This window comes from Aspergillus glaucus (genome assembly GCF_001890805.1).
Source record: "Aspergillus glaucus CBS 516.65 unplaced genomic scaffold ASPGLscaffold_12, whole genome shotgun sequence".
NCBI lineage: Eukaryota > Fungi > Ascomycota > Eurotiomycetes > Eurotiales > Aspergillaceae > Aspergillus > Aspergillus glaucus.
In genome coordinates this window covers 172,256-192,544 of record NW_019170464.1, presented here as the reverse complement: position 1 = coordinate 192,544, position 20,289 = coordinate 172,256, and the positions used below count along the sequence as shown (strand labels likewise).

The window sequence follows — 20,289 nt, the reverse complement described above, 5'->3', positions numbered from 1 at the left end:
CTTGCATTCCACAGGATTACAGTCGATTCAAAGTCGCCCTTGTTGTCTAGCCATCTAATCGCCACGAGCCCAGTATCTGTCGAGATAAAGCCGTATCTGGCTTGGTGTTGTTTTAGATAGATAGAAATTGATTTGCGAAAAAAACCTACTTGAAGTTCCGTCATTTCTTTGACCTTGGGAATACTAGCAGGAAGTGATAATGGTAGCAATGATCATAGTGGTGATGATGAGAATGGTATGGAGTTGGGAAATGAATGGTTGCAGGGAAATGGGGAGCTAGGAAGATAAAACATTGCATGCTTTCATAAAAACACCCATTCACTGTAGAATTCAGAATACTGATAATTGCTTGGTTAAACAATTCCATTCCAATCGATAATGGCTCAGGCTTCTCAAAACCCGTACAGCAAAATAATACAGTATATACAAACTCCGCCGGCGCAAAATGAAAAAAAGAAAACGGAAAGCGAAGAAGATTCATGCCCATCTGCGTGTCGCATTTTTGTCCCAGCTAATGGAAGCACAGTAAAGGTAGAGGAGAATGGAAAAGGAAGAAGACACCAAAATGTGATCGATCGAACAAATAACCGCTGGATGAAAGATCTTGCCGGCAACGATTGTCATGAAGAAAGATGGACGATGGTAGTATGCAGTATATTCCGATTCCAACCTTTTACTCCTGGCCGAATCCCAAGGTTTCCTCCACGGCAATAGACATCTTATGCTCAAGAGCATCATGCGTCTTATATGGAGGGAGATCCAGTCGGTTGAAGCTGTAAAATTCATGTTAGCCAATGTGCAACATAAAACATAGACAGAAAATACATACCAGGTATGCGACTTGGGCAATGCACCAGGATCTCCCGACTTTTCAATCGTAAATCGTCGGGGCCCATCAGAACCTTGGAGATCCTTGAAACCGTTGACCGGAATACGTGAGGTACCGGTGGTGAACTGAAGGAGACGAGACTTCTGCTCCGCATCCCAGGTGCGGACGATCTTCCAGAAGTTCTGGATAACATCATCTTGTTCCTGGTAGCCACGGTAGTCCGTGTGCTTCTTCCAGTCCTCCACATCAATATCCGCAATACCTCCGACCAACAGCTCCAATTCGCGTTCATCGAACACATTGACCAAGTCGGCCGGGATGAGTTCGTTGAAGCCAGACATGAACGCATCGAACTGCTCTTCAATACGCTTCTTGATCTTCCATTCCGTAACCAGCCTGAGACATAGTTAGAACCAGCTTATTGAAATCCATCACTAGGGCACAAAACTTACTCAACATATTGGGCCTTGTTCTCGTTGGTGACGGGAAGGTCCTGACCACCGGGCAACAGATCAATAGTCCGACGTTCTCCGAATTTCTCATCATCAACGGCAAAATTAGGCTCAATAATACCCTCGATATCATTATCCCTGTAAGATTATTGTCAGTAATCTAGTTCTCTATAGAATGCAGATATTGGTTAAACTTACAGGACCCATGTCAAGTTGCGGTGCAAGTCCTCGTCAACACCCTCCATATCCTGAAGCGTCACCTTCTTTCGGAGCATCATCTTATAGAACGCACCGATGAAGAACGAATCAAGGAAACGACGGTGGAAGATAGCCAGACCCACAACGCGACCAATGAACTTGAAGTAGTTCAAATGCTCTGGGTTCACGCCGGAGTGAGGGTTGATCTGCAGGGTATAATTATCGTGGGCGGAGTATTCGAAAAGACAGTAGAAGGGGTTAAACATTTCATGGGAAAGAAGGAAGAAGAATTCACTGCACGAAACTGGTTAGCAACCAAAATCCCCAAGAGACCTGAAAGAATCCATACCGAGAGAGACCACCATAGTCCAGACCATCTTCACCGTCAAACTTGATCATCAAACGTTTCTTCAGATCCGAGGCACTTTGCCGCATAATTTCGGCATACGAGTCCTCAAAGATGTTGTTTCGGCGCACCTTAACATGGCACTGGCCGGACATGATGCGCAGAGCGGGCTGCGAGCGGAAGTAAATCAGCTTGCGTCGGAAGTCCCGCTTGTACTGAGGAACACCCTGATCCAAGGACGATGGGAGACGAGGGTCGTCCCATGTGGTCGTCTTGGTGTTGTGATCCACAAAGTAGACACGAGCCGTGTTGGTCAGACGCATTTCCCAGCCACTGGGCAGCGGCCCCAATTGAGACACCGGCTGCTGCTGAATCGTGGTGTTGTTTCCACCTGCATTCTGTCCGTACATGCGAATGTACTGCTGTCGTCGGGGATCAACCCATGTCGTGGTCCGCGTGTTGTGATCAACGAAATAGGGCCGTCCCTCGGGGGTCGACCGTTGCTCCCATCCTGGCGGAAGCTCACCAGTGCCTGCAGTGGTGGCGCCCGTGGCCATCATGGAGACAGCGCTAGCACTGCCGCCCGGTGGGGTTTGAGCCTGGTGCTCCTGCAAGTTCGGCGAACTCGCGCCAGTCCGATCCTCCGGTAACATCCGACTCTGGTGGGCCCGACGCTCAAGCTGCATGTTGGCCTCCCGCTGAGTGCGCTGAGCATGTTCATTATAGTTATGCGATGGTCTCTGCCAGGTGGTCGTCCGGGTATTGTGATCAACATAATAGGTTCGGCCCAGGTTGTCCTCCCGACGTTCCCACCCGGTAGGTAAACGTCCTTGCTGATCTTCGAACGAACTGAGGTTGGTAGTGCGGGAACTTTGGCTGTGGGGGTTTTGCACAGCTCCGTTGACGGGAACCACTAGGCTCGATGGCCTTGTGGCCGACGACATGCGCTGATTCAGAGACGCACTCGACGCGGCCGCTGAGGACGGATCGCCAGCAATGGGATGTGAGGATGCCGTGACCTGCGGGACGAGTCCGGTCGATGATGAGGACGGAATTTGTGACCGACCATTTTGTTGAGTGGGATTCGGTGTAGATAGATTGGTGGAGAGGTTGATGATGAGCTTTCCATGCACGACTAGGTTATCATTTGACTTTTTCAGATCTCTCGTGAGCATTTCTGAATAAAAAAAAAATTTAAAAAAAAGGCGCGCAAAGGTTAGCTTAAAAATAGACATGGGGTGATTTGCGAACAGAATGACGCACCATCACCACCCATTTGTACATCAATCACATCTCCCATCCGCACGTTGATGACACCAAGGAAACCCTGATCCTTCTTTTTGAACTTCTTCTGGTCGAAAATCTGGATGGCAAGGATACTGTCTTCGTTGACCCGGCTGCACATTGAAGATTGACGACGGTCAGCTTATAACTGCTAGGGTTATAATTCTCGAGAGAGTAGATGGGTATGACATACAGGTCGAACATCTCATTCCAGTATGGGTTCAACGTTTTCTTGATCACAGATGTCGTGTGGGTTTGCTCACCCCCGACGGTGGCCACGGCAAACGGATCGGGAAATCCTACAATGATTTGGTCAGCCGACAAAGGAGGAACAATGCAGGTCGATTATCAAAGGAACCAGACGTACGGAATACATCGCGTTTGTATAACCCATCCGCCGCGATAACTGCGGAGTCGAGTCAGCTTCTCCGTTGATGGTTTTGAGGACAGTTAGTTGGTTTTGCTTACTTGTGAGCCGTAGATTCGGCTGGCTGTAACCATCATCCGTTAGATTGGACCCGACTAGAAAAGAAAGGAAGTGAAGCACGTACGCAGGTAGATTGGAGCCCATTCTGTGCCACACGGGAAACGCTCACAGTACCACACCTCTGAGAGCAAAAGGGCCGATCAAGGCAAGCCTAGCGGGGAAACTGCGGCGTGCGCATCCACCTCTGCTGTCCGGCAAAAGAACAGAACACACCTCTGAGTGCTGCTAGTATTCGGACGGGGAAAGGCAAGGCGACGATGGTATGGGCGGGGAAGAAAGGACCGAGGAATGGGTCGAATCGATCGGGTGGGTTATGTCTTAGAAGAGATCGTCATTTAACGCCTGAAGGGCTGATTTGACGGCCAGCGAAAACGACAAACCGACGGCCGCGAGAATGCCGAGTCGGTAAATCAGGAGATCTCGCCCGATCTGAAGTGGGCGACGAGAACGAACAAAGTGACACTCAAAAAAGGCGAAAATGTAGATATCGGAAGATAGAAAGATAATAGAGAGTGAGAGAAGACGGAGAGAAAAGGAAACGAGAACGAAGAAGAAGAAGCGGCGCGGACTCTCTTGGAGGGGGCTGAGCACACTAACTACTGGTCCAGCAGTCCTGACGTTGAACTGCCGCCAATGAGGCGCTTAGCGAGGGGCGCTGGGCGGAGTAGCCGGAGTAGCAGCTGTGCTCTGTAGTAGTTGTTGTTCTGTAGTTGTGTAGTAGCAGTAATTCAGGCAATAAAAAGAACTGAGATAGATGAAGAGTTTGAGTGGGAGAGATGAGAGGGATGAAAACCGAGAGAGAAAGTGAGAGAAGACAAATGGTTCGGCCGTTTTGGTCGCCGGGTTAGTCAGGAGGCTATAAGCATGGTTGACCGAGCTCTGCAATTATATACCTCACTCGAATAACTAGTGCCCTATAAGCTTTTCTAGAACCTTCAATCCATTGTTTTCACATTACATTTACTATCACTAATTATGTACTCGTAGTAGTTATTCGCTTGTACGGAGTATACAGACTATCGACTTAGGCTTCATGATTTCCCTTTTCGTAGACCGCTTACTGCATTGGTCCTGGTCGATTCCAGCCCTATGATTCATTACCTCGTCTTCTCTTCTTCTCCTCGTCACCTACATCCTTTGCTAACTTATCCACTGTAAACATGGCCGTGACTCTCAGCTAGAAAACTGCGAGACACTCGCCCAGTGTCCAAGAGCTGCAGAGTACCCCAGCCTACGTGAACGTCTATCCAGGTCTTACTCAAAGCCCAAAACCAGATTCACCTTCACGATGGCAGGGCCCGATGGGCTTTGGTGTTCGTCATGTCAACGACAATGCTCCATTTTCTCTCTTGGACGACGATAACCAAAAGTTCTGGCACAGCACGCGTACAGAATCAGGACACATTATTGAAAAATACAACACAGGGCGCATATCCTTCTACGAATGGCTCCTAGTCATCGAAAACCCCGATCCACCAACCCCCATCCCGCTAACTGTCGCCTGTATGCCAGGCCGCTTCTATGCCCGAGGCCAGGAAGAGCGGGTGTGCGTGTATGGGTTGTATCCGTACTGCTACCCTAGCATCCCAGACCCATGTCCTGAAATCTCCTGGAGCAAGAAAGAAAGCCCAACGAAGTCACAGATTGCCAGCGTAGTTCACGCCCTTTCGAAACTGGCCAACGTCCGACGAATCAACTTTATGCCGGCTGCTATTGTGGTTGAGCTCGTTAGTGATGATGGTCGTGAATATCCACGTAACTAGTTCGTTGTTGAATATTGTGACTAATCGACTGACTACATAGTTATCATCATGCTTCGGACTCGTTTTTCAACTCCACGCGAGATCAGACGCGCGAGCGTGAAGACCCAAGCCAGTATCCCGCAGGTCTGCTTCCTCAAGATGCAACGAATTACATCCATGAGCCTGAATGGGGTATGTTCAGTCCAGGCATGAGAGTTTCAACCGCACCTGCTGCAGACTCTCGACCCATGACATCTGGCATTTTTTTGCGAAAAGGAGATACCCAGTGTATCACAGTGGCAAGCCATGCTTTTCCGGACACACAAGAGGTGTTCCACCCCGCGCCACACGGTGACAAAATCGGGGATATTATCAAACGACATCCAGAACTAGATACAGCAATGGTGCAGCTCACGCCTGCCAATTCCCACCGGTTCACTAACAACACATACTTCCAAGCTGAGCCACCCAGACGCCTAGCTCTATCTTCCGACATAACCCCCGGGACATGGTTCGAAGCCGACGGCATGAACACAGGCTTGCTGTCCTTCCTGTGTTTGGGAAAAGCCCTCGAGAAACCTGCACGCCCAATTACTGACATCCCCGCTGACGAGTGGAAACAAAGCACCTTCTTCAATATTTTTGGTACGAGGAGTCCGCAAATAATGGAAGGTATTTATGGCGCACCACTTGTGGAGGCGGGGACTGGACTTGTTGCCGGGCTTTTGCATTCAGCAAATGGAGTTTGGGCCGAGTGCGCTGCGCTCGATGACCTTGTTGCTGAAAGGTGGGGGAGTCGCTTAGGGTAACCTTTTCTTCTCTTGACATGGCTTCCATGGATTTCTATGGCGTTTAACTGGGGCACTGTGTTTCTCGGAGTTTGATAAGGACTGTGAGGTGCTCTGGTCATGTTTCTGCCTTTGACAAACTAAGTAGGTAATATATAAATTAAATCTACGAAGTTATGGGCCAAAAGACATCGTACTTGAAGGCCAGGAAAGTAAAACTTGTACTCCCACGGGTATTTTATGTATCTATTAAAGTAGACGCTCAAGACAATTTGGAGTACGGGTAATCTGGATGAACGATTCTGTCCCAATAGTATGAATGCCAATATAAGAATATGATATCACAGAAAATAAAGAAAGCAAAACTTCTGATATCAATCCATCCATGTCGTTCCTCAGTCTGCTGCTTGATAGTGGTTTTATCGTACAGTAACACCCCAGCCTCCCTTAACTCCAAAGAAACAATCCAACGAAGTAGCCGCTTGTGCACTGGGGAGAGCATTTTTGCTCCTCTTGAAGCCGCCCTCTTTTCTCTAGTTTGCCCCATCCTTATGCACGCAGTCTTGGCGTAAGAGTTAATGCACGGGTTTGGGCCCGATTAGTACGGTGCGTAGCCTCGACCGCGACCCCGATAGCCGCCTCCACGGTATCCGCGAGGTGCAAAGCCTCCCCGGCCATAGCCACGTCCCCGGAAGCCTCCCCGACCACGTCCCCGAGCCATACCGGGCAGATTCGTTCGCTTGGGAACAACCTGGTGGAACCAATATTAATATCTGAAGCGATATCGGAGACTCGTAGCAGAACTCACCTTCAGATTTCTACCACGGAAAACACTCTCGTTCAGGATAAGTGCCTGGGCCACGAGACTAGGCTCCGCGAATTCCACATAGGCGTATCTATAGCACGAAACAGTCAACACACGTCCAACACCCCATGATACCGTTATCCGCAATTATCCAAAACATACCCCTTAGGCTGGCCGGTGAATTTATCCAACAGGATCGTAACGCGGTTTATCGAGCCGCAGCTCTGGAAATGCGCCTGGATCTCCTCGGGCGAAGCAGCGTAATCGACATTACCGACGAAAACACTCCGGGCATCGATCTCTTCTTTGTTTTCTGCCAAGCTCTCCGTCTGTTGGTCAAGGGTGGATTGCATCTCGCGCAGTTTTGCCGCCTCGGATTCCATCTCTGCTACCCGCTTCTTCATCGCCGCGATTTCTTCCTATATTAAAGAGATTGTTAGCACATGTCTTTCCGGGCATAATAGAAAGGAAATGGGGATAGCAGCAAGCACTGGAATTGCAAGCATACCTCATCATCACCACCCTCCTCCTGCTGGGGATTCGTATCCTCCACGGGCACATCCTGGATCTCTTGCCCTTCCGTCGCCATATTGATTAGGGTAAAAAGAGTAAAAAGAGGGATTTAGGGGTTTTCTCGAATAAAAGAAAGAAGAAAATTCCAGTTAATTTGATCCACAGAGTCGGGAAAGGCCCCGAGCAAGAAATGGTGGAGAAGCAATGATGACTTTCTGCTGGTCTGGCCTAGCGTGCCGCGCGGATAAGATCTTCTGGTCTGGAAGAATACAATATCCGACCAAGTAGAGAACAAATGCGGCTCCAATTGAATTGAGATATAGATAAGAAGCAATTGTCACCTGGAGGAGGTGAAGGAGTTACAAGCAGGAAAAAACGGTGATGTCGACTGGGATCGACGCCAAAGTCACAGTTGCCTGTTTGGGTTTAGCGGCTTTTGTCATCAACACGGCCTTGAGTATTGAATATAGGACGAACAATGGCATATTTATTCACTACTATTTGCTAGGAATGTAGCCTTTAAGTTGAATTATAAGTGAATATTGTCTACCTGGCAACAATGCTAAATGAACACGCAAGAGCCAATTCATAAATCTAGTATTACTGACGAGAACTCGACGCTGGAATCAAATAAACATGGGCAAACGTCTGGGATATATACAATCGAGCGAGAACAACAAAGGCATAATTCATGAAGCGGGAACGGCGTTTTTACGGAAAGACACCTTCTCGACCGCAACAGTTTCGGCTCCGTTGGCATCCGTCTTGAGCTGATAGACATAAAGCACAAGCACATCGCCTTGGATCTGTAAAGGATCAGTATGCGCGCGACATTTAGGTATTCCGCGAAACTTACATCCATCAAGCAGAAACTGGGTGTAGGATCCTCTCCCTCAGGCCAATACCCCGTGCTCATGGCTCCGGTAGCACTTCCGGGATTCACGAAGAAACGACCTTCCATCTCAAACGCCTCGAAGCGATGTGTACCTCCCCACAGCAAGATATCGACATCCATCTGACGTGCGGCGATGAGTAGGGCGTCCGCATCTCCCGAGGGAATGATGGTGTGGCCATGCGTAAAACCGATCCGGAGGCTACCGTGTGTGACGACCTTGGAGAGAGGCAGATTGGGCGAATCGACATCAAAATCACCTTTGACTAATTGTAGATCGGGGGCGGCTCCGCGGAGGAGCTCGAAGGTATCGCGGTCCGTCAGGTTACCCAGACAGAGGATCTGGCCGATCTTGCCTGGCGTCAAGAGCTTTTTGAACTGGATTGTGTCAATCGAATAGCCATAGATATATAGCGAAATACTCAGAAAAGAAATGCGACGCGCACCTTGGCAGGGAGATCCTAGGGACAAGTCAGCGACCTTCTTCACTCACGGAGCGAACACGAAGCCACCACTCACGGGAGCTCTGTCAGGGATGAAAAGGTCACCGATGACCAGGACTAGACGAGAGGCCATCTTGATTATAATTCAGTGGATAAAGGGTTTAAGAGCGCATTCCACATAGACCAGGGATAATTGTAGGACGGAGAACTGGAGAAGCGCAGTCCGCAGTCTGTCAATAGACGATGTCCGTCCATTGAAGCTTTGCGGGGGGAGCTAGCAGCCACGTGATATAGCAGCCCTACGTATTTACGATACAACAGTCGGTCTGCAAGTGTCTGCAATGCATTTAACGAAACCAGCTAATAGAAGTCAGAGAATATATCATAAACTATCACAATTGGACAGTAATTGGTGCTGTTCTTGCAGTGGTCTGCAAATATGCATGGTATTCGTAATACGGACATAGCATACAAACGCCGTCCGGAGATACCGACTTGATGGAGTTTTCTAAACGAAGAATACTAGCTACTAGCTAAAGAATAGCCGGGGTGATGCCGTTAAAGTCAAGTAGGCTATCATTCAACATGGGCGAGAATTGGCCATTGTCAATCCTCTTTTTTTTTTTTTTTTTTTTCCCTCTTTGGACGTGCGTAGTTCTCACTCGGACGATATGCGAACCGGCATTTGAGCATGTACTAATCCCGACATAAAAGGAGACAATGGATGCTTCAGACTGCATAAAGAGAGTCAGTTTGTATATAAATAGAATTGAGCAAATGCCTTGATATATCTGAGATCTTTTCACTTCTTTTCTTCACTCACTTTACCAGGGCCAATCTTGCGCCGGTGATTCCTATCCCAAAAAGGAAATTTTCATATTCTCTGCCCTGGATATTATATTTTATAAGGATTTTATACCTCGGAATCGAAACCGAAAGCCACGAGAATGCCCGACAGTCGCCAACGCCTGAGTTTGATCTCGAGGCACCTGTCGGATCCGGAGGCCGAACTGAACACTCCGTTTTCGACCGAGAGATTCCAGAAGCCCCTCCTCCCACCGCTCACCTCTTATAATCCACAACAATCTTCTTCTACAACCACCTCTTCTTTCTTTACAACATCATCATCACCAGCTGCCAACATGTCCACTCAAGCTCCTCACCCGACTCTCCTCATCCCCGGTCCCATCGAGTTCGACGATGCGGTCCTCCACTCCATGGGCCACTATGCGTGAGTACCCTTCGACCGAGAGATGAAGAAAGACGAGAAAAGACAAAGACAAAAGGAAAGGACCATAGAAGAAAGATGCTAACGTCAACAGTGAGTCCCACACAGCTCCCGGCTTCGTCAAGACCTTCGGAGAGACCTTGACTCTCGTTCGCAAACTTTTCCAGTCCTCCAACCCCGCCGCTCAGCCCTTCGTCGTTTCCGGCAGTGGTACCCTCGGCTGGGACATGGTCGCCTCCAACTTGATCGAGAGGGGTGAGAACGCGCTCGTCCTGCACACCGGTTACTTCGCCGACTCGTTCGCTGCTTGCTTGGAAACCTACGGCGCCAACGCCACCCAGCTCAAGGCCCCCATCGGAGACCGCCCCTCGCTCGAGCAGATCGAGCAGGCCCTCAAGGAGAAGACCTACAAGCTCCTCACCATCACCCACGTCGACACCTCCACCGGTGTCCTCAGCGACGTCAAGGGTGTCACCGAGCTCGTCCGCCGCGTCAGCCCCGAGACCCTCGTCGTCGTCGACGGTGTCTGCTCCGTCGGCTGCGAGGAGATTGCCTTCGACACCTGGGACATCGACGTCGTCCTGACCGCCAGCCAGAAGGCCATCGGCTGCCCGCCCGGACTCAGCATCGTCATGACCTCGCCCCGCGCCATCGACCGCTTCCGCAACCGCCAGACCCCTCCGGCCTCCTACTACGCCTCCATGGCCAACTGGATGCCTGTCATGCAGAACTATGAGAACCTCAAGCCCTCGTACTTCGCTACTCCCTCCACCCAGCTCGTCCACGCCCTCCACACCACCCTGACCCAGATCACCTCGCGCCCGCTGTCGGAGCGCTTCGCCACCCACACCCAGGCCTCGGACAGCGTCAAGGCCGCCGTCGCCGAGCTGGGTCTGTCGCAGCTTGCTCCTAAGCCTGAGAACCAGGCCCACGGCATGACTGCCATCTACCTGCCCGAGGGCCTCTTGCCCACCGATGTGCTGCCCCTTCTGCTGAAGCGCGGCGTCATCTTCGCAGCCGGTCTGCACAAGGAGATTGCCACCAAGTACATCCGTTTCGGTCACATGGGTGTCAGTGTCACTGACCCCAACCGCAACCACGTTAACTCGGCTATTGCTTCTCTCAAGGAGGCTTTCTCCGAGGCTAAGCAGGCCAAGGGTCTGTAAACGTGCGAAAAGAAAGAAGTAATTAAAAAAAAAAAAAAGAAAGAAAGAAAAAAGAAAGAAAAAAAAGAGTTATATAAGTAAATAGCAAAGCATTACGAATACATGAATCAATATTAAATCGGATCTACCAAGGAAACGATTGTCCAGCGAATAAAACCCATCAATCATTCAGTCAATTGATATCATCCACTGCAAAACTATGCTAACAAGCAACAACGATGATGAATATAAAAATAAGCAAACAGCATCACCCTCTCCAGCCACTCAAAATGCTGTAAAACAACACTATGCAATCAAAAAAAAAAAAAAAAAAAAAAAAAAAAAACAGAACAGAAAAAAGCCAACTTATTGCAAGGAATATAAAAGCAGCAGCAAAACTAATAATGACCAGAGAGGGCATGGTGAGCGGGGGGGGTATGGTATAAAATGATACGATCATGGCTCTTTTCCAACCATCTTTACAGGAAAGGGACGAATAAAAAATCATGCGCGATTATCATGCTTCTGCTTCCCCTCTGCGCAATGCAAGAAGGGCGCGGACGTCGGTCACGTATTGTAATGCTTCTAGCATCGGGATCAGGTGAAGTAGGCCGTTATCTGTTGGGTCGTTGATCCAACCTTCGATTGGAATGGCGTTATCTGGCTATGTTAGCTTGAATTTGTACAAGGAATGGGGGAGGAACGTACCCTCGTGAAAAATATAGCTCATAGGGCTGTTATCCAAGATCATCACCTTGCTCAAGTCCGGCTCCACGGCGCTCAGATCTTTTATATACGCCCCGTTCCGAAACGTACAATGTTGACGGTAATATCGCGCCTGGAAATACTTTCGCTCTTGTTCCAGCCAGTCAATGACCGGATCGGCGTATTCCTGGACACTGGCCGTGAAGACTACCAGTTTGAACCACTTGCAGACTTTGCGCAAAAAGTCATCACAATGAGGTCGTTTGTGGACGTAGTAGAGAATAGGGTGCTGCGGTCCTAGCATCGTGGGCGGTCCGCCTGGCGTGAGAGCGGTGGTCATGGGTGTTGACAGTTTGACCTCGACCATGTGACCGCTAGACATGCGGCCACCTTTCGCCAGCGAGTGTATGAGGGTTTCATCGAGATCCAGAACAAGAGTCTTCTGCGGAATTTTGGCATTGCGCGGAGCCGCAGTGTACGAAGGCAGACGTGGAGGAATCAGCGGTCGTGGGGGAGCGGGTGCATGTGGGTACTTGGTGATGCGATGAACGGAAGACGATGGAGACGTGGGCGACTTGATACTATCCAGACTGACGGACCCTGCCCGGGAACCGCCATCATGCGATGGTTGCCGCAGATCGGCGCTCTGGCTCCGACGTTGTCTTTGTCGCTGCAGGGTTTCTTCGTTGTGCAATTTGATCCGAATTGAACGACGGGGGGCCTCCGAAGCTTGGTCCGAATTGTTCACTTTAATAGACGTCCGACTCTTGCCGCTAGAAGTGAGACCCTTCACAACGCTCCCTTCCGATTCAGAAGTACTCGACGCGATCGACTCTCGTGGGATATGGCTCTTGGGTTTCCGTGTACTGCGACGGTTGCGCGCATCTCCTTGCTTGCCTCCGCCTTTACTCGCCCTCTTTCTATGCGAGCCTCTTGCGATGGATCGTCGGAGCTTTCGTACCGGAGCCATGGGGGAATAGTGACCGTCATCGTCTCGGAAGCATTGCGCCGCGAAGACTCCTGGAGCCGCCAATGTAGATAGAATGAACTTGATTGTTTCCGTAATCGCATCAAATATACGCTGCGCAATTGATCCTGGAGTGCTTCTCGTAGCCAATGGGCCGTCCTTCTTGAATTCGCGTAGCAGTAACGGCGACTTCTCGTCCAATACAGGACCCCCAACAGTATCGGCTATGTCCTCGGTCGATTCGGATATATCGCCATCCTGCTTTTCCAGAATGTTATTCGAAGAAACCTCGTCGTCGCTGTAGGACCGGTGCTTTCCGACATCGTCCGGCGGACTCTTGGATGGTGGAACGTTGTCTCCTTGCGATCGGGAGCGTTGACGGATGCGATTCGAATTGGAAGACTGGCCAATGACTCGAGACGAAAGGATATTCAGCGAGTTCATTTTCCAGCACGGCCCATGAGCGTCACGGCTGGCGCAGGTGTCTAGAAAGAGGGAGAGCGCGGAAAAGAGGCTAACCGTCAGCGAAGTTCCAGCCACGAGGTTTCACCGTCTGATTGATCTTATCAACTCTAACCGGGGTAATGGCAGATCATGACAGGGTATCAGAGGGGGGGGGGGGATAAAACAAAAAGAGAAAATCCAAAGGGCATTGCGATACCAACCTCAATGCGCCAGTCTTGACAACCCGGACAGTACCTCGGGAACCACCACCGCGACGCTGTTTGTTGTAATTGTTTGCTGCGACTACCTAGCGAATGGGCAGAAGAGCATCCAGAATAGGGATCATAGACGGATTATAACAGCGGTAGTTATAAAGAAGCAAAAAATGTGAAGAAAAGGTATACAACTGCCCGAGTCGGAAATGATGATGCCAGCAAAACAGTAGTAGTAGAGAGAACGGTGTGGGGGAAAGTCGTCAGTGGTTCTTGTAGGCGGGCGGAACAAAAATGATTGAACCTCCGACTCATACCACCACTACTACACCACAGTTACGACGACTCTCACCACAGCAGCTGGATAAAGGAAAAGACTGCTGGAGGTGTCCGTCTTACTTGAGGTTTTTTGAGTGGTGTCCAGTTGAAACTGCTTGGTATGCTCTCTGGCCATGTTCGTGGGTTGTATTAAGACTCATCAAAGAACTCACAGAACTACATATAAAATGCCCTCCACGTCACTGGCCTTGACGCCCGGTTTGGCGTCGTTTCTCAAGTCGCTAAAGACGAACCAGATCGATACTTCCATTGACAATTTGATCTCGTGCGTTTCCCGGCGTATTGCTCTACTAGAGCCCCTCTACTAACCTTGCACCCCCACTAGACTGCTCAAGCGAAGACAAATTCGTCACTCGAGATCATGCGCAACTGCTACGGCTTACCTCCTCCTTCGTGTTATTTCGGCTTGTCGGACTACAGATGTGGTCAAGTTGATCGAGCGGGTACAGAGTGTGGGAAGGCGTCTCGTGGCCGCGCAACCGCGAGAGATGGTGGTGGGCAACATCGTTCGACGGGTTTTGGGTCTGATTCGCGACGAGGCAGAAGATGACAGAGAGGCGGATTTCAACCTGAGTGAAGCTGGCTCGGAGAGTCAACCGCAGACCCCTCGTGTGCCTGATGGTCGGTTGCGCTGCAACCCTCTTCATGAAAGATTCAAGACTGACTCATATTCTCTTCAGACGCTTCGGATATTCCATCTGCTCGTCTCGATGGATCGGCCGCCAGAACTTCATTGACATCCATGTTCAGCCTTCTTTCTCACCCAGAGCCCGAACCCTCGCTCCCCGGTACCCCCTCGTCAGCCTCCCCCTCCGGCAGAGTGCCCGGCCCTAGCAAGGACATCCGCGCAGAAGTTATGGAAGGAATCAATGAGATTATCGATGAGCTGGGACAAGTCGACGATCAGATCTCGGCCTATGCGCTCGACCATATCCACTCGAACGAAATCATCCTCACCCATACTTCCTCGACAACCGTTCAGAAATTCCTCCTCAAGGCCGCGGCCAAGCGGCGCTTCACTGTTATCATTGCCGAGTCGTTCCCGAATAACCATGAGGCTACGCATTCGACTGTCAGCGGGGCCAGTGCCAATGACGAGGAGACTCTAAGCACCGAATCATTCCAGAAACCGCTCATCGCCATGGGCATCACTATTATTCTGATTCCCGACTCGGCCGTCTTTGCCCTCATGTCTCGCGTCAACAAGGTTATCCTGGGTACGCACTCTGTCCTGGCCAACGGTGGACTTGTCGCGGCAGCAGGCACTCGAGTCATTGCCCGTGCAGCCAAGGTGCACCAGACTCCCGTCGTGGTAGTCAGTGGCGTGTACAAGCTCAGCCCGGTGTACCCGTTCGACTTCGAGTCGTTGATCGAGTATGGAGACGCCAGCAAGGTGATTGGATACGAGGACGGTGATCTGGTTGACCAGATTGATGTCCAGAATCCGCTGTACGACTACGTTCCTGCGGAGTTGGTCGATCTTTACATTACCAATCTGTGGGTTCCTTCTTCTTTTCTAGATCTCCAGAAGACGAGTACAACTGACTTGACTTTACTACAGGGGCGGCCATGCGCCATCTTATCTCTACCGTATCGTGTCGGATCACTACCGCAAGGAAGACATTCACTTCTAATTATGTTGCGGACAAGAAAAAAAGGCATATGGAAAAGGACAATGAAAATGGCGCTATTGTTTTAATGGATAGATTTCGATGATTCCAATATGGATGACGGTATGAATATGAAGTGACGATACCCAGACATAGAACGTCCACGGCAACGTAGATGCGCATACTCCGTGGAGTAGAACTTGTCGTAGAACACGAGTACAATGAATCTCATAGATCCCAGGTCTTACAACTACCAAGTCTAGGACCGACACCGGTGCACGATTAAAAAGAAAAAGAAATGTTTATTCAGGGCCCCTTTCCCAAAGAAAAAAAAACAATCATGGCGCCATCTTTTTATGAGTATCAATCGTAGTAGCTGCACAATGGTTTTGCAGTGTCATTCGTCCTGAACCATAATAATTTCCAGACCATAGATCGGACAGATCCCATGACTTAATTCATTGTTCCGATTCCTTTTTCCATGGCATGGGCCCCTCGTCTTTTCGTCGCATCCACACCCAAATTCTTTACGAACGGGGCTTCTCCTTCTTCTCCTTCCAGAGAGCGAGCAGACCGACACCAGAGACCTTGACGACCTTGAAACGAACACCGGGAATATCACCCTTGGCCTTACCCTTACGACCGAAACCGGCAAGGAGGACCTCGTCGTTCTCGTCGATGAAGTTAAGACAACCGTCGTTGGGGACTGTTGAATCATACAGTCAGCATATATCACCAAATATCGACCGAAATGCGCCATGGTTCCCCGTTATCATTCCACTCTTTCACCCTCCATATTTTGTCTCCAGCGCTCTTCTCGTAATCCTCCCAACCATGACAGACGTAGAAAGGGGGAAAAAAGTGTAAAGAAAAAAAGGATTACCCACCGAAAGCGGTGACCTTCTTGCCGTTCTTGATCAACTGGACCTTGACACACTTCCGAATGGCGGAGTTGGGCTGCTTGGCCTCAACACCGACCTTTTCGAGGACAATACCCTTGGCGTGGGAGGCACCACCGAAGGGAGACGACTTGTAGGCGGTTCCGAGAAGGCGCTTCTTGTAGTGCAAGTCGGCCCAGCGGTTGTCACGGCGGGTGGTCGCGAGCTTGCGCGCGGCGTTGAGTCCTCTAGGCTGGCCCTTACCCATCTTGGCGTATTATGTTCGAACGGACGGTCAACTGTGAGAATCGAGAACTGTTAGAATTTTGTCTGGTGACTTGTAGGTTGATAAGAATCTCCGGGGAGAGGCAGCGGTTGTCGTGGTGTGGGTTTTGTCCCATGACATTTCGAAATCCAGCCATTTTGGCATATCCAAATTCGAGCTCAAAAACTGACAAACCCACGACCGCGACAACAACAATAACGACCTGTACGTACCGACTGAAAAGATATCGCCTAAAGGCCTGATGGGGTGTTTGTCGAAATGGTCGAATGTCGAAGGGTCTCGCTAAAGGCGCTCGAGAGCCGAAAATGTTCTCCTGTGCGCCGCTCGCCCTAAGGTCCCGCTAAGCGAGTCCGGACCGGATAAATAGATATCCCGCTCTTATCGATAACACGTATTCCCCCTTTATCAGTTGACGATAAGAGACGACGTGGAGTACAAGACATCATTCCATATTAAAAAGTCAAGATATGGCCAGCACATCCAAAGACAGTCCTCACCATTTGAGGAAAATTAGCTCTCAGCGTCTCCCACCGCCATCTCTGTTCCAAGGCCCTCCGTCTCACAATGCATCCAATCTATCACTTGCTCAGCCGCCATCGAATGTAGGATCTCGAGGAGCCAGCCAGCCTCCGCCATTGCAGCGCAGTCGCACCCCTCGTGCTCATGATTCTTTCAGCACCCAAAGCCATTCGCTATCGCCGTTTCGGTCGCGCGCGCAGTCTAAGGGCGAAGTGGATAGCTCAGATGCGATCTGGCAGGAAATGCAAAGTGCCCTCTCCGAGGTCGAATTAAGTGCCGTGACTCGAGAGCATGTTTTCGGGGAAAAGCACTCAGAGGCATTGGAGGATCTGCGACGGAAACAGCTGACGCTCGCGCAGGCGTGGGCTCGGAGTGAGGCGGATGAAGTGGTCGACACATCGGAGCGCCGTCCATCGTTGCAAGGGCAGTCTCAGAATCCGAACGTTACAGCAGAGGATATTAACCATCGGAACCTGGATGAGGAGACTGAACGAGATATTCTGTTGGCGCGTGAGAGGCGGGAAGCCAATGACCGGTACTTTGATCGGGTCAACAACGGTGTGTTGGATGTGGTGGCCAAACTTGAAGAAGTTGCTCAGGCTATGCGTGCTGTGGAGAGGGAGAGCAAGGATATTTGGAGTGACACTGACAGTATGACTACTACTACTACTACTACTACGGCGCCGTCCACTACCAATGCCGGGGGAGAGTTATAATTGCATTCAAGGAGTGCATTCCCCAAACCGTTGTCTAGAAGCCTCTTCATCCGGACGTACGGCTGCCCTCTTAATCGCATAGACATTTCCTCATTGAAAGTCGGCTGCTGCTAGAAGGGAAGCTTGCTCTTCTGGCCATGGCCAGTCACTATATAATATAGCACTTGTATAATAATACATACATAGAAACTAATAATGGATATAGGTAATCATAACGCTGTTCATAACAAGGGTATATACAATACACAGAGCATCTGCTCAACTTTTCCTCTCCAATAACCACAACCCATATTTACTCTCTCTTCACGTACTTCATCGCAGCATTCCACCCCTCCGCAACAGTCTCCCGCGCATCTTCCCACCGACTCTCATGCGCCTTTCGTACCAGCGCCTCCACTTCCTTATTCCAGCGATGCTTCAACATATCCTTCGTAGTAGGCTGCTCCCGCCGAGATGCCCCATATTCCGTATTCCGTCTGAGGTCTTGATCTTCGGGAATGAATCGCCGGTCGTATGCGCCTACGGGGGATGCGATCCAGTTGAGGGTTTGAACTTGTTCGCGGATGGTGTTGCGTTGGTTGATGCGGTTGGTCTGGTGTGTTTGAACTGTGATATAGAGGACTGAGGTTGTTAAGGCGAATCCAGCGAACTATTGGGGAATTGGTTAGTGGGTTTGTTCGTGACGAGTGTTTTTGGTTTAATCAAGGGTTAATAAGGAATTGGTCCAACGTACGAAGCCGGTGAAGAAGCCCATATCCTCGATTGTTTGGGGACGATAGTTACTTCTTGTATACTTCAAGGTTCAGTCTTAGTTTAATTTTGGTATGACTGAATAGCGCTTTGAACTTGTCTGCAATTGGCGGCGGTCCTTGCGAGATAGTGGAGATGGAAGCGGCGGCACTCGAGACGAAGCTATAATTAGCCTGTATGCTAAATCTCGTCCTGTAATAGCAGCACTTGGAATTCGTCTTAATGGTAAATTGATAAGCAGAAGTATACAAAGATATCTTCTGTAGAAAATCAAGACGTCTGAATCTGCGGCGTTCCGGAGCGGAAACTCGCTCTCCGATTGGCCCGCTGCGGCTCCGGCTCCCAGAAATCGAATTTCTGCCATCACTTCAACCGATCTCGACAACGTCCAGAACTCCCTGCGGTCCCTTTCACAACTGGAAGTCAATTGACTGACTGTTTTAACACGATATCTATTCCCATTCGAAGCCGTCAAGCCCTTTTTTCACCCCACAACACTGAATCGAGCGAAAGCAGACCCGTGAAATTCCCGGCCTCGATCTCGACCTCGACCTCGAAAGACAAACACCATGGCCGGCAGCGCAAACAAATACCGTCACCTCAACCGTGACTCGGCTCACCGTCAGGCATTGCTTCGGAATCTGGTCACATCTCTCTTCCAGCACGAGTCGATCACAACAACATGGCCCAAGGCCAAGGAGGCCCAACGATTGGCAGAGAAATTGATTACCCTGGGCAAGAAGAACACCGAGACTAGCAGGAGAACAGCACTGTCGACTTTCTACGTATGTTCAGTGGAACTTCTTTCTTCTTACATTTGGATCTTTATATACCCCGCCTTGAATGCGCAGCTAACATATTGAACGCAAGACTCCACATGATATCCTCCCCAAACTCTTCGGCCCCCTCCGTGAACGCTATGCGCAACGCCCAGGTGGTTATACACGGGTATTGCGAGTCGAACCCAAGAAGGCGGACCAAGCTCCCAGCGCCATCCTCGAGCTCGTCGACGGACCGAAGGATATGCGATTCCATCTGACTGCCCGGACCGTTGCGCGTCAACAGGCGCAGGGCCTGGATACCCTTGGTGAAATCACGACAATGAATGTTAGGAAGGTGACTCAGTTCCGGAAGGATGGTGTTGAGGATTTGGAGGGTGCGATAAAGCGGTTAGAGCTTCAAGATAGAAAGACGCAGCCGGCAGCGTCAGAAGCGGCTGAGATTGTTGAGACGAAGAGACGGTAAATTTGTTAAACTAAAAGTGGGTATTATTGTGACTGTTGTCTTTCAGTCATGGCTTGTTTTCCCCTTCATGATCATGTAATTCTAGCTCCGATTTCTTGCGCAGATGTATGACTTTCTTCCCATGCCATGTTATCTTGTATGGCCCATGTATGAAGATTCCAGCAAATGTCATCCGTCGAATCTCGGGTGTGATGAGATGGTGAGTTGTGGAGCATGTGGTCATTGAGTAATTACTTCACATTTTCAGATTGATCTATTTAGCAACATGGTTTCATCAATCTACCAGTAATATTGAGCAACGGCTTCATGTCACCAAATGCCCACGCAATCCAGTCCATGATTGCCATAGACGAGCCGCTAAGAAATAAGACCAATATGTACCTAAATTGCCGTTCTCGTTCTTTCTAATTAGAATGTAGGCCCACTACAGCACGTCTATGTCTTGACTAGGAGCTAGCACAGTGAA

General features: G+C 49.9%; 11 protein-coding genes across 11 annotated transcripts; 5 read left to right on the top strand and 6 right to left on the bottom strand.

The window, feature by feature from the left end:
- Positions 1-673: 673 nt before the first annotated feature.
- ASPGLDRAFT_67046 (NEDD4 family E3 ubiquitin-protein ligase) lies at positions 674-3,680 on the bottom strand (the record flags this gene model as incomplete). Its single annotated transcript, XM_022549085.1, has 10 exons — positions 674-773; positions 830-1,225; positions 1,282-1,419; positions 1,480-1,773; positions 1,829-3,002; positions 3,089-3,222; positions 3,303-3,408; positions 3,477-3,515; positions 3,578-3,600; positions 3,661-3,680. The coding sequence occupies 10 exons, from the start codon at positions 3,678-3,680 to the stop codon at positions 674-676; spliced, it is 2,424 nt and encodes an 807-aa protein (XP_022400069.1).
- Positions 3,681-5,260: 1,580 nt separating this feature from the next.
- ASPGLDRAFT_393817 (uncharacterized protein) lies at positions 5,261-6,339 on the top strand. The gene is made up of 2 exons (XM_022545072.1): positions 5,261-5,336; positions 5,400-6,339. Exon 2 carries the CDS (start codon positions 5,533-5,535, stop codon positions 6,145-6,147), a length of 615 nt encoding a protein of 204 aa, XP_022400068.1. The 5' UTR covers positions 5,261-5,336; positions 5,400-5,532; the 3' UTR covers positions 6,148-6,339.
- A 5-nt stretch (positions 6,340-6,344) lies between these two features.
- On the bottom strand, positions 6,345-7,794 carry ASPGLDRAFT_47904 (polyadenylate-binding protein). The gene is made up of 4 exons (XM_022546775.1): positions 7,440-7,794; positions 7,094-7,350; positions 6,935-7,022; positions 6,345-6,877 (listed from the first exon to the last, which is right to left on the bottom strand). The coding sequence occupies exons 1-4, from the start codon at positions 7,518-7,520 to the stop codon at positions 6,725-6,727; spliced, it is 579 nt and encodes a 192-aa protein (XP_022400067.1). The 5' UTR covers positions 7,521-7,794; the 3' UTR covers positions 6,345-6,724.
- Positions 7,795-8,023: 229 nt separating this feature from the next.
- Positions 8,024-8,968, bottom strand: ASPGLDRAFT_47900 (vacuolar protein sorting-associated protein 29). Its single transcript, XM_022546774.1, has 4 exons — positions 8,856-8,968; positions 8,783-8,797; positions 8,301-8,714; positions 8,024-8,250 (listed from the first exon to the last, which is right to left on the bottom strand). Exons 1-4 carry the CDS (start codon positions 8,910-8,912, stop codon positions 8,134-8,136), a joined length of 603 nt encoding a protein of 200 aa, XP_022400066.1. The 5' UTR covers positions 8,913-8,968; the 3' UTR covers positions 8,024-8,133.
- A 642-nt stretch (positions 8,969-9,610) lies between these two features.
- On the top strand, positions 9,611-11,255 carry ASPGLDRAFT_47899 (alanine--glyoxylate transaminase). The gene is made up of 2 exons (XM_022546773.1): positions 9,611-10,010; positions 10,102-11,255. The coding sequence occupies exons 1-2, from the start codon at positions 9,727-9,729 to the stop codon at positions 11,171-11,173; spliced, it is 1,356 nt and encodes a 451-aa protein (XP_022400065.1). The 5' UTR covers positions 9,611-9,726; the 3' UTR covers positions 11,174-11,255.
- Positions 11,256-11,669: 414 nt separating this feature from the next.
- On the bottom strand, positions 11,670-13,268 carry nemA (Nem1-Spo7 phosphatase catalytic subunit NEM1; the record flags this gene model as incomplete). Its single annotated transcript, XM_022549084.1, has 2 exons — positions 11,670-11,812; positions 11,861-13,268. 2 exons carry the CDS (start codon positions 13,266-13,268, stop codon positions 11,670-11,672), a joined length of 1,551 nt encoding a protein of 516 aa, XP_022400064.1.
- A 531-nt stretch (positions 13,269-13,799) lies between these two features.
- Positions 13,800-15,934, top strand: ASPGLDRAFT_47896 (translation initiation factor eIF2B subunit beta). The gene is made up of 5 exons (XM_022546772.1): positions 13,800-13,917; positions 13,974-14,084; positions 14,145-14,440; positions 14,500-15,316; positions 15,381-15,934. The coding sequence occupies exons 2-5, from the start codon at positions 13,987-13,989 to the stop codon at positions 15,451-15,453; spliced, it is 1,284 nt and encodes a 427-aa protein (XP_022400063.1). The 5' UTR covers positions 13,800-13,917; positions 13,974-13,986; the 3' UTR covers positions 15,454-15,934.
- A 22-nt stretch (positions 15,935-15,956) lies between these two features.
- On the bottom strand, positions 15,957-16,575 carry rps23 (40S ribosomal protein uS12; the record flags this gene model as incomplete). Its single annotated transcript, XM_022544654.1, has 2 exons — positions 15,957-16,135; positions 16,317-16,575. 2 exons carry the CDS (start codon positions 16,573-16,575, stop codon positions 15,957-15,959), a joined length of 438 nt encoding a protein of 145 aa, XP_022400062.1.
- Positions 16,576-17,060: 485 nt separating this feature from the next.
- On the top strand, positions 17,061-17,828 carry ASPGLDRAFT_127711 (DUF5315 domain-containing protein; the record flags this gene model as incomplete). Its single annotated transcript, XM_022540735.1, has 1 exon — positions 17,061-17,828. One exon carries the CDS (start codon positions 17,061-17,063, stop codon positions 17,826-17,828), a length of 768 nt encoding a protein of 255 aa, XP_022400061.1.
- Positions 17,829-18,120: 292 nt separating this feature from the next.
- Positions 18,121-18,444, bottom strand: ASPGLDRAFT_127761 (MICOS complex subunit Mic12 family protein; the record flags this gene model as incomplete). The annotated part of the gene is made up of 1 exon (XM_022540740.1): positions 18,121-18,444. A coding segment is annotated over one exon (324 nt), but the record flags the coding sequence as incomplete, so codon positions are not given.
- Positions 18,445-19,147: 703 nt separating this feature from the next.
- ASPGLDRAFT_36133 (mitochondrial 54S ribosomal protein bL17m) lies at positions 19,148-19,823 on the top strand (the record flags this gene model as incomplete). The annotated part of the gene is made up of 2 exons (XM_022544653.1): positions 19,148-19,363; positions 19,449-19,823. The coding sequence occupies 2 exons, from the start codon at positions 19,148-19,150 to the stop codon at positions 19,821-19,823; spliced, it is 591 nt and encodes a 196-aa protein (XP_022400059.1).
- Positions 19,824-20,289: the final 466 nt, after the last annotated feature.

Bases quoted from the DNA above. Each gene is read 5' to 3' on its own strand.
- ASPGLDRAFT_393817 (XM_022545072.1), top strand. From the start codon at position 5,533: ATGTTCAGTCCAGGCATGAGAGTTTCAACCGCACCTGCTGCAGACTCT.
- ASPGLDRAFT_47904 (XM_022546775.1), bottom strand. From the start codon at position 7,520: ATGGCGACGGAAGGGCAAGAGATCCAGGATGTGCCCGTGGAGGATACG. The intron at 7,351-7,439 runs GTATGCTTGCAA...TCTTTAATATAG, and splicing joins AGGAGGGTGGTGATGATGAG to GAAGAAATCGCGGCGATGAA. The intron at 7,023-7,093 runs GTATGTTTTGGA...TTCGTGCTATAG, and splicing joins TTCACCGGCCAGCCTAAGGG to ATACGCCTATGTGGAATTCG.
- ASPGLDRAFT_47900 (XM_022546774.1), bottom strand. From the start codon at position 8,912: ATGGCCTCTCGTCTAGTCCTGGTCATCGGTGACCTTTTCATCCCTGAC. The intron at 8,251-8,300 runs GTAAGTTTCGCG...GATCCTTTACAG, and splicing joins CCAGTTTCTGCTTGATGGAT to ATCCAAGGCGATGTGCTTGT.
- ASPGLDRAFT_47899 (XM_022546773.1), top strand. From the start codon at position 9,727: ATGCCCGACAGTCGCCAACGCCTGAGTTTGATCTCGAGGCACCTGTCG. The intron at 10,011-10,101 runs GTGAGTACCCTT...TAACGTCAACAG, and splicing joins CACTCCATGGGCCACTATGC to TGAGTCCCACACAGCTCCCG.
- ASPGLDRAFT_47896 (XM_022546772.1), top strand. From the start codon at position 13,987: ATGCCCTCCACGTCACTGGCCTTGACGCCCGGTTTGGCGTCGTTTCTC. The intron at 14,085-14,144 runs GTGCGTTTCCCG...CACCCCCACTAG, and splicing joins TCCATTGACAATTTGATCTC to ACTGCTCAAGCGAAGACAAA. The intron at 14,441-14,499 runs GTCGGTTGCGCT...TATTCTCTTCAG, and splicing joins GACCCCTCGTGTGCCTGATG to ACGCTTCGGATATTCCATCT.